At 25.5% G+C, this 12,048-nt stretch overlaps 1 protein-coding gene across 2 annotated transcripts; it reads left to right on the top strand.

Annotated features, from left to right (window-relative positions):
- Positions 1-8,960, top strand: LOC132922131 (dynamin-1-like protein). Of its 2 annotated transcripts, none has more exons than XM_060985480.1 (3): positions 1-141; positions 6,346-7,786; positions 8,016-8,960. In XM_060985480.1, exons 2-3 carry the CDS (start codon positions 6,368-6,370, stop codon positions 8,691-8,693), a joined length of 2,097 nt encoding a protein of 698 aa, XP_060841463.1. In that variant the 5' UTR covers positions 1-141; positions 6,346-6,367; the 3' UTR covers positions 8,694-8,960. The 2 variants fall into 2 exon arrangements, with proteins under 2 accessions (XP_060841463.1, XP_060841461.1); XM_060985478.1 differs by lacking the exon at positions 1-141 and adding an exon at positions 4,212-4,409.
- The last annotated feature ends 3,088 nt before the right edge of the window (positions 8,961-12,048 follow it).

Below are 12,048 nucleotides of genomic sequence, written 5' to 3'. Positions count from 1 at the left end.
TTGTAAGAATACGTCTCAGCTGTGTTTGTCTGGTCATTAGCGTTCCGGCTGGTCCAAATTATTTGAGAATTTTGAAATTTTAACAACCATTGAACCATTATATATAGCTACCCAAAGCGTAGACATAGCGATTTTATTACTGTAAGTATAACTGTATAACTATAAATTGTTCATATATTTGATAAGTTATTTTTTTATTTGATGATTAGGTAATGGGTATCATATGATTAAAATAACAAATATTTTATTTTTATTTAATTTAATAGACTAACTTTTGGTATAGGTATCTTATATCTATTAATATTATTACTTTTGTGGAAGTATTTCGTAAGTAAACTCGGCCAGCCAAACTTGACATGTTGACTCGAAAACATCACCATTTTTTTCAAGCCTATTTTCAAATTTCAAAATTTGTTTATTAATCATTTTTGAATAACTTATAAAATACAAATTTAATTAATTCACTAAAGTTGTCTAAAATTTAGAAACTGTTATCAAAAAATAGTGTTATTTGCGAGAATTTTAGTCCATTTTCGACCTTTCAGACAAATAAGACGTATATTATACATATATGCTGTACCTATACATTGTATCAAACTTATATAAAAATCATTTTTCAAGTAATAAAATATTTTAATCGAGTATTTTTAAATGTCTAACTATTAAAATCAGGTAAAATCAAAAACCAATAAGAACAAATAATGTACTACATAATAAATATTATTGATTTATCACAACAGTCATAATTATTTTACTTTTTATAGTTTTATTGATAACTAACTATAGTTTGATAAATATACTATTGATTTCGGGTTTTCATAGTTTATTTGTATACTGTAGTATTTTAGTTCTGTTTTAATACATATAGGTAAAGTATAAATAATTTGGATAATAATATGACAACCGGATAATTATTTATCACTTTAAAATTGATTTTATTTAAATTTTACAAAAAAAAATAAACGTTTCTCGGTTTAGTGTTTATAAGAACAGTGAATATTTCATCAACAAATTTAGGATATTTTTAATTGCGTTGATATTGCTTGTATAGTGTAGGTATTGACGGTATTGTTGTAGCTACCTACAACAACAACGTATACTTATTATAACTTGTAACCTTAAAATTAGATTTCAGTGGTGTTAGTTTAATACTATGTAACTGTATTATCAAGTTAACAGCAATTTTAAACGCGCCATCATTTCTTACTTTCTTGTATTCGAGATATTTTTTTTTATCATTCTTATAATGAACTATAATATCATTTTCATAATTTATTAATCAATCAGCATTCGACTCTTGACAGCCGGTATTTACTGAATATTCAGTACAATCTATTTTATTTTATTTTAACAAAAAAAACTATCATTAAACTATCAGTGCTGTAAAGAATACTTTTTAAAAGTATTTAAGTTATTACACAAATACTTTTTTTTCAAGTATTTAAGATACTACCCAAATACTCTAACTGTATAGTATTTCAAATACTACTCAAATACTTTAAAAAAGTATTTTATACTTTTGGTATTAGAAATATAGACATATATTAGGTTTAATATTATTTTTATTTAATTTTTTTATTGGATAAATGTTTATTACAGTTTAAAAACATTATGTTTTCAAAATGTTCATCCCTTAAACTGGTTCTCTTTTTGGTATTGATTGCTCCACCCACACTAAATAAAATGTATGGAAAAAAACCAAAAGTATTTAATACAAAAAAAAGTATTGAAAATACTTTATGCCGAAAGTAATTAAAAAGTTATTCAATACTTAAAAATGGAATTTGAATACTTTTACTCAAATATTTCACAGCACTGAGAACCATATAAATATAAGTGCATGTATTAAATTACATATTATAACAATAATGGAAAATAATATTTGTATTGTATCAATAAGTAAGTTATAATTTTACTACACGTGTATATTATGTAAAGTTTAATTTTTACAGAAAAATCGTTATAATGTACCTTATTTAATTGATAATAAAATTGATGAAGTACTTATAGAAAATGAATGTTTTCAAAAGGATAGAAAAGATGTTCAAATCAAATTGGATGCTGTTAGAAAAGCGTTAAAAAATATGGTTGAAATTCAATATTATAAATCTATTTTCTGAAAATATAATTATATATTATTATATATTCTTTCTCAAATTGACAATAAAATTAAAATATTACAAGTAATGATAAATAACTATAAATAGTTGATTAAATTTCTAAATTACATTTTTTATAATATAATATAAAAATAGATTTGTATATTGTATGCATAACTTGAAGTAATGTTCAAATATAAGATACTTTCATTCTATGTAACAAGTGTATTACTTTATTAGTTAATATTTTAAAAAATTTAGGTAGTTAGCTATTTATTGTTGCCGAATCTTTACAATAATTTCTTAATTGTTTAATATGTTTATAATATAATACCTAATATAATATTTGATAAGTAAAACTTGTAAAATGAATTAATAGTTAGGTAATACTAACACAGTATTATCACAAAATTGTAAATTTGATGAACCTATAAATAACTGCTTTTTTTAACTTTTAAATAAGTTTTTTTTTTATATTAAAGCTATATTTACAATCAAATACAAAAAAAAGCACAATAAGTAAATTTGATAATAAAATTAGTAACATATATCTTGAATGAATTGAGGGGGAAACCGTCCATCAACAGTACCTCCTATTTAATGGGTTCGTGGAGAGCCGTTTTTTTTTTTTTAATAACAAATTTTGTTAGGTAAGGCCGGTAAGGGCGTCTCTTGGCCATTTTCTTTTAATCTCCTTGGAAGGTTGCTGAGGATGGTTTTAGAGGACACGCGGGAAATAAGAGAGTTTTGGTTTGAATAGAGTTTGGAATGGAATTTTTTGTAGTGTCGAGTTGCTATTTCATTTACTGTTGGCATTTGAAGATTATTGTAAAGTGCGTCGTTGGTCATATACCATGCGGCTCCAGTTATTTGTCTAAGACATATAGACTGGAAAGCTTGAATGGGTCTTATGTTAGATGGTTTGGCTTGGCCCCAGATTTGAATGCCATATGACCAAAGGGGGATAATAATTGTCTTGTATATTAATATTTTGTTTTTTAAGCTCATTGCAGGAGATAATAAAGGACGAAGGAGATGTAGGCGTGAGTTTGATTGTTTTGTTTTGTGTTTAGTGTGTTGGGCCCAAGTAAATCTTTTGTCTAGATGAACTCCTAGGTATTTAGTTGCATTAGGAATTTAGGAATTGGTACATAATTGAGCGACAGTTGAGGGCATTCGTTTTTACAAAGAGAAAAATTTATTTGAACCAATTTAGATTCATTTATCTTAATTTTCCATTTTTGAGTCCAATTAAATAAGTTAAAAAATATATGAAATGCATTCCATTATTTAGTAGATTTTGAGTCAATTTCAACACTATAACGGATGTGTTAGTGTGTTCAATATTAATTTACTGATAGATAAATCGTATTGTAAATTATAAATAGTTTAAAGTAGAGAAGGAATGTTGACAATTTTTTGAGAACCTACTGCAGTCTGCAATATAATATATGCTAATGAGATTAAAGAATATATTATGCAAAATAAATTAAAATATAAACATAATATAATATAATATAATTATTTATTGCTAAATAACATAAAAAATGTGTTTTATAATGATTACACAAAGTACACAATAATATAATTTAAGATTTGTCTTAGCTACCTATAGCTAGCTATAATATTATTATAGTTCCCTAATTTTAAGAATAGTTAAATAAGTTATTTTTTATAAAAATAGTTAAATTTTATAATACTTTATTCAGTTTAAAATTGAATTTGAATCACTCGGCCGGCCAAAGCTTATAGGTTTATAGTTAATATATTGTTTACCAATGTATCATTAATTATTTTGTTTTTTCCAATGCCGTATAATACGGGCCGTATTGATATTTGCCTGTGGCTGATGTATAAGCGTCGATTGAGTGAGTAGTGGTTACTGATTAGGTAATAGGTAATTGCCAATAGGTAAGAGCATTGATTATAAATACTATTTATAGTATTTATACTATACATTATATATATACTATAATACTATATTTATAATTTTAATAATATAATCAATGGTAACGGTAAGAGCCAAGAGGTATCGTTATTTGCGATGGGGAATTTTATATTTTTCTGTAATCTATCTAAACTGTTAACTGAATGAGAAAATTGTCAATATGAGAGCTGAGAGATTATGTTGTAAAGTTGTTTTTTTTGTTTTTGGTCATCGTGAATTCGTGACCGGGTTGTAGTTATTAGTTAATATAGTTACCTTTAAAAGTTTTGAACTTCAAAAATCTTACATTATTTTTCGTATATTATTATCTTCTTACTGTAGAGAGTTGATATTTAATCATTTTAACTGCAATCCTTGGTTTTGTAAGTAAATTTATTAAATACTTCTTAACATCTATGTGACATAACCTTTTTGTTTTAGTTTCAAGTGTTTGAAATATTTTTAGCATTTATATCCTGACAAAAGAACTTAAATTACATATTTTAATAAAATTAATACTTTTATTTACTAAATTAAAAAAATAGTTACACAAATTAATTTTCTATTAAGAGGACGTAGAACCTGCATGTGTTGTCTCCGTCTTAGCAAATTTTCGTCCACCAGTTGACCAGTTTCAATATTGTGCTGTTAGTTTTGATATTAGAGTGAACTGACCTATTATAAAATTCAAAGGTAAAATTATTATCCAAGGCCCCACGTAGCCTTTTATTGGTATTATTATTTTTAAGTAAGTTATGATCTTTTTGAAACTGTACATTTTTAAATGATTATAACTTAATTAAAATTAAAAATACCAATAAAAAGCTACGTGGAAAATTTGGTACGTTGCACGTGTGTAAGACGGAGACAACACATGCTGGTGCCTGGTACTACATCCTCTTAAGCGTTGTTGAAAAATACACATTTAAAATAAGGTATCTAAATAGCTTTAGTTGTTTAAATAAATTAGGAAGAGGGATTGAGCTCTGAATTTTTTTCTCTTTTACACAAAGTACTTAATTAAGAGTATAACAATGATTTAGACATGTTTTCATTCCATAGTACCAATTGATCTAAATAATTGATAATTCCAAAACTCTAAATTGAAGTCTCAGATTTTCAAATTTCATAATATTGTCATTTAAGGGAACAACTATAATGCTTGAAATTAACGTCAATAATAATTAGGATTGTATTTGTGATGTTATGAGGAATGCTCGAGTCCAATTATTAATCCTAATTAATTGTATACTACAATATATTAATGAATATTAAATGTTTAAATATTTAATATTAACATACTGTATTATCAGAGTTTACCTATGTTAAAATTCTTTGACATCAGATATGATGATCGAGACAAAATTACTTCAAGTCATTTCTCAATTTCAAGTTTTGATATTAGTTAGGCTGAAATATGTATGCATTTGCATATTGTTATTGCGTTATTGATTGGTCTAAACTAGCTATTTTACACCAAAATCTGTTTCATGGGTTAACGATTTTGTATACAAAATTTTATTTGCATATTTTTACATTTTTAGGATATGTATAATGATTGTGTGCACTTTTAGAGCATATTTAGGAATTTATAAATATGTAAGATATTTTTAACTTGATGAATCTAGAATTTTCACAAACTAATACATTTTTCAAAGTTAGGTCATAAATAAGGGAGCTGATAATATACTAGGTATACCCAAATTTTTAAATAAAATATTAATTTGTTTCATTCCTAAGTTAGGTATTGTATGTTTATCAAAATTAAAAAATCTACTTCCTTTTTTTTTATCAATAGTTTAAAATTATTTGCAGAGTAATGTATAAAATACATGTAGGTAATCATTTAATTGAAAATAAAATTTTAGAATTTACTATAGTTTTATTTTTTTTAGAGTATATCTTATGGGCATATTTTGTTAATTATTATAGCATAAATGCATACATATTTAATAAGTTCCTAGGGTACATAATTTTCAGCTTTAGTTATTAATTATTACTTATTACCTTATTAAAGTTAAATATAATATTATAAAAATTGTCGTACATTTTTTTTTTTTAATTTAGAAAGGCCCTATTATGCCCACCTCCTTATATCTGCACCTGATCATTACACCCTGTATTTAAATGATGTTATTTATATAATTACATTATTTTAAATACGACTACCTACTTTTAGCTTAATAATTTTACTGTACTATAAAAAAATCAGTTCCAATTTATATCAAATCTTTAAGTATCAATCAAGAGCTATTAATACTGCTACAATACTACTAATATTTTTTTATAATTCATTTTTTTTTATATATTTATAACTAGATTGAAACAGTGTGAAATTACTATGGATTCACTTATACGAATTGTAAATAAACTTCAGGATGTTTTTTCTGTGTTTGGAGAACAGCAACTTACTGATTTACCACAAATTGTTAATTTACCACAGATTGTGGTTGTGGGAACTCAAAGTTCTGGAAAAAGTTCAGTTCTAGAAAGCATCGTGGGAAAATCATTTTTACCTAGAGGAACTGGTGTAGTTACCAGGGCACCATTAGTAATACAAATGATAAGGTACACTGAGGAAACAAGAAAATCTATGTTAATGTCAAATAACATTGAGGACAATGAAACATTAACAGAATGGGTAGAGTTTTTACATAAGCCAAATGAATATTTTATTGATTTCAATTTGGTACGCGATGAAATTGAATGTAGGACAAACATTCTAGCTGGAACCAATAAGGGCATAACACACAGTCAAATTTTATTGAAAATTCACACTAATCGCTACGATCTAACTTTTGTAGATTTGCCAGGAATAACAAAAGTAGCTGTAGGAGACCAACCTGAAGACATCGATGAACAAATACAAAAATTGGTTATTTCTTATGTAAAACAGTCCAACTCTATTATTTTAGCAGTGGTGACTGCAAATACAGACCCGTCAACAAGTGAAAGTCTTCAAATAGCAAAAAAATTAGACCCTGATGGTATTAGAACTATAGCTGTAGTTACAAAATTGGATCTGATTGATGATGGAACACAACAAGACACAAAGGATTTACTGTGTGGTCGTAGGATTCCGGTAAAATTAGGCATCATCGGTGTAGTGAACAGAAGTCAAAAAGACATCATTGAAAATAAATCAATGGACGCAACACTGACGTCAGAAACAGAATTTCTTAAAACTAACTATCCAGATATATATACGAAACACGGCAACAAAGCATTAGCTCATACGTTGCAAATGGTATTGATAACACACATTAAAAAAGTATATCCAAAACTTAAATTTGAACTCGAAGAAATGAAACATAAATTGGGAAAAAAACTTTTGGCCATGCATACACCAGATAACAATATATCTTTTTTAATAGGACTTCTAAAGGATATCAGCAAATCTTATGAAGACACTATAAATGGAAATCAAAATGATGTTTCAGTTGAAAAAATTGTTGGTGGCGCTAGTATTGCTCGAATAATCCAACAAAAATATCTAAAGACAATAAATGCCATTGACCCATTACAGGATTTATCAAACGAAAATATTGCAAAAATATTATTAAATACATCAGGTACTAACCAAAGTACTTTTGTGAATGAAAAGGCGTTACAAAAGATTTTAAAACGACAATTAAATAACTTGATCGAGCCATCATTGGATTGTGTAGAATTGGTACGCAATGAGATGTTAAATATATTGAATTCCATTGATATCAGATGTTTAGAAACACTCAAACGATACCCACAACTCAATGAAGATGTAAGTTTAGCCTTAATTTATTATTTTATGATTTTGTATTTATCATACAACCCAGGCTTCTTTGTAATTTGAAGCTTATTATGCTCATTTAAGTTTTTTTCATATAAATATTCATTGTAGGAGATGGTCATCAAATAATTTTGAAGATAGCCTTTCCTGAAACAAAAGACTTTTTAAGACCCCAGTATTTTATTAAGTTTTTACCTAAATAATAATTTTATGATTTTAGGTGCAAAAAGTTTTTGATAAGTTGCTGGAAGAAAATGTGAATAATATCAAAGAATTTATTGCATCATACATAGAATCTTATCAAGAATGTTTAAATACTGCAAATCCAGATTTTATAATGGAAATTGTAAAATCGAATAATACAATTCAAGAAGAAATTCTTGCAGCGGCAAATATAAATAATTATGCTAATGATGATACATCAGATACACTATTAACAACCCAGCCTGCTTTCACGTTTGGAAAGTCTCTAGGAAAGCCAATTCCCATTTCCCAACTAATTCCTGACAAAGTGGCCCAACTCAAAAAAATAGAAATTAATAGAATACAAATGTTGAATCAATTATTATCAGGTCTTAATAACCAAGAAGTATCCTTAGAATCGTCTGAACAGGTAAAGTTACATAGAGATTTAAGTCAATGTTATTTTGAGTACATCAGAAAAATTATACGGGACTTTGTGCCCAAAAGAATTAAACATAAAATGATAAATTCATTTTTAAAAGACCTCGATAAGCGTTTAAATGAAGAAATTTTTCAAACTTATTTAATTGAAAAGAAAATTGATGAGGTACTTTTAGAAGATGAAAGTTTTAAAAATGATAGAAATAATGTTGAGGCCAAGTTGGATGCAGTAAGAAAAGCTTTAAAAAGTATGATTGATATTCAATATTTTTAATTTATTTTTTGAAAATCTAAATTCTTACTTTCGACATAATATAATAGCATTTATAATAGTTAATGGACATCTTAAACATAAGTTTCTAATTTATATATTTTTATATAACATAATTATAAAAATTATCCATTTTGTTATGCCTTAATTTATATTATATATTATTTAATTTAATTATTCATTTAAAAATAAATTATACGCCTTTAAGATCTTTCTATGCTGTTGCATTTGAAATTTCTACTTTTGTGTACAAAAAAACATAATTCAGTCTATTTTTATTAAATTCAATCTTTATTCTAATCTAACAAATAAGTATGAATTGTAATACAGTAATATTAATATTGTGTATTTATATAAACTAATTATAATGCTTTAGTTTACTATTTAATACCTAGTTATTGTTTATTATCTTTTATAAGTATTAAAATATCAACACAAAATCATTTACCTATAGTTAAATCACAATATCATTTAAAATATTACAATACCTATTAAGAATAATTCACCAAGCACCCTTTTATCCTTGAAGAATGCAGGTATTCAAATTTCTATTAATTTAAATTTTTAATTCATTTTTAGAATTATTAATTTCAGATATTTAGATTTGTATATAATTTAAGGAGTTATTCTGAAGTAGTAATGAATATTTTTTCTAACACAATTTTAATTATAAAATATGTCTAAAAAAATACCTATAATTATAAAATATACTATGTTAATGTTTAAATTCCAAATCATCATAACCCCTTTCAGTATTACTACCTTGAAAACTTGTTATTCTTAGCACACAATGTTAAAAAATTCAGGATCTAGTCATTCAAATTTCATGACGTATAGGCTTCTATATTTTAATAAATATGATCTGCTTAATAATTCACAGTAAAAAAGACTGGTTTTAAAAAAAAAAAAGTAGTTAAGCCTATTATAAATTATTATATAGAAGTTATTATAATATTTTAACTTAATAAAATATTTTAATATTGAGTATTGTTGTAATTTGTAATACATTAATACATGTTTTATGTTCATAATAAATTATGAATTATTATGTACTCAAAAATTATGCAAAAATAGTTATACTAGTTATAGATAAGTAACATTTTTACTGAGGAGTAATTGGAAAAATTATTTTATACAATATAGGTATTTTATTTTAAATATAAAATTGGATCTAGCTTATGCTTTAGAGAGGTCAAGATAGAAAACTCAAAACTTTTTTATTTGAAAAAAAGGAAAAATGGGATTATTTACTGAAATTTCATTTCCGATAAAATCGATTTTCGTTTTTGAATGTAACTAAAACGAATAAAATTAATGTGGATACTTGAAATTTTCTATTTACAATAAAATTATATTTTTGAGCTATTTATAGGAATAATAAATTATTATTATAAGAAATATTGTGTTTGCAAAATTATATAATATGAAAAAATCCCCCCTCATACACACACACGCACACTGCAGGGTGTCAAGCGACGCGGCGTGGTCTCGCAAAATATGTATTACGAATATACATTAAAAAAATTAATTTAGGTATACATAAATAAATAAATTTATATAGAGCCCAGTGAGCCCTGAAAAATTCTTCACCGAGCCCCAAATTCCATCGAATCGGTACTGCCAACTTTAGCTATGATAAGCCCCGTATAATTTATCCAAGTTACCCCGGGAGTCAGGACACTAAAACATATAAATATTCTGTAAGTTGTGACCATTGTCATTTGGTTCAATCCTTAGTTCATATAGTTCTATATTACACACACACATAAGACATAAATATTCAATTTTGAGATAAATAATGCCTACATAATACATGTAGTTTACAAACATAGTCCATTACTTTTATTTTATATAAAGTAATTATATCTAATATAAGAACTATTATTGTAATTATTATAATTATAATTAATTGATTATCTATACTTGAAAAATTTTTCTTCGATGTTATTTTGCTTACAATAACTTAAATTTAAATACTTTTTAATACATATCTAAGTGGCTAAGTTAATTATTGCATTTGATTATTATTATTATAAGTAATAACATTGGAAATGTGCATGTAATAAAAATAATAACAAAATATTTTGTAGGCATTTAACCCAAAATGGAATACACTTTGTGTGTGGGCCTTAAAAATTAGAATTTAGAATATTATATTACCGCTTTGAGCCTATAAAAAAATATAGAATTACGTTAAGAAATAAAAAAAAAAATCAGTAGTAAATGAAAATTATTCCATTTATATCGATTGAAACTAATTATTAATTTACAAAACTTTAGACTCGAAAGTTTAGAAATTAGTTAGGAACTAAAATTAATAATTTGATTACAAAATTGATAGTTAAAAATAAAGAAATACATTTTTTAATTTTTTTTTGAAAAACGATATTATTAATCCATGATCTTAGATAATGAATAAGTTTTAATAAACCACTCGTTCAACGACATAAGATACACTGTATATAGTATACAATATAATATATTATATGTTCTTATTCGTTAATATTGATTAGAGAAAAAAACGACTAATATTTGTTTAGGTACCATCAGTGACGGCGCCAGATATTTTTTATTAGGGGGGGGGGCGATATCGAGCGAAATTGTTTTATTGTGTTGGTAGGGCATTTATGTATGACGACTGACGACTACATCCATTAATTTGTTTATACCTACCATATTTTCAGGAAAGTATTGCTAAAAATGTTTTGGGTATAATATGTAATATTTCTAAATAAATAATCAAAAAATATACCTAGTTTATTATTATCACAAATGTACTAGGTAAAAGTAAAATTTCAAATTTCCTCCGTTTTCTTTTATTTGTATGTAACGATAGGTACATAACTTTATTTTTTAATGTATGAGATTTTAGAAAGTGTGCCGTTAGTATTAACTCTTTATATTTGTTATATTTATGTTGTATATTTGTTTCTAAAAATGCAAAAAAAGCATATTTAATTTAAATATAACAGTCAAACTTAAAATAATATAACTAATTAATTCTAAAAACTTTTTAAAATAATGAATATTATTTTATATATTAATAATGATATAAAATGTATTTATTTACTTACATTTTTTAACATTAAATTATAGGGAGGAATGGAGGGGAAAATCAGATGTTGGGAAAGGGGCACTTGCCCACTCTGGCCCCCGTATAGCGCCGCCCCTGGATACCATCTATAAATTATAATTATAATTACTGTCTTATTAATTAAAATCACATAGGATATGATAAGTTGGGGCTAGATAAATTGAGTCCGAAATACCATTTTTGTGGTAAACTGAGTCCCTGGTTATAATAGGTTTAGTTTCCAAAACAGCACATTATCCTTCTCACTTTTACAGGGTTTGGTGC

Source organism: Rhopalosiphum padi, chromosome 2 (genome assembly GCF_020882245.1).
Source record: "Rhopalosiphum padi isolate XX-2018 chromosome 2, ASM2088224v1, whole genome shotgun sequence".
NCBI lineage: Eukaryota > Metazoa > Arthropoda > Insecta > Hemiptera > Aphididae > Rhopalosiphum > Rhopalosiphum padi.
This window is presented reverse-complemented; position numbering and strand designations above follow the sequence as displayed.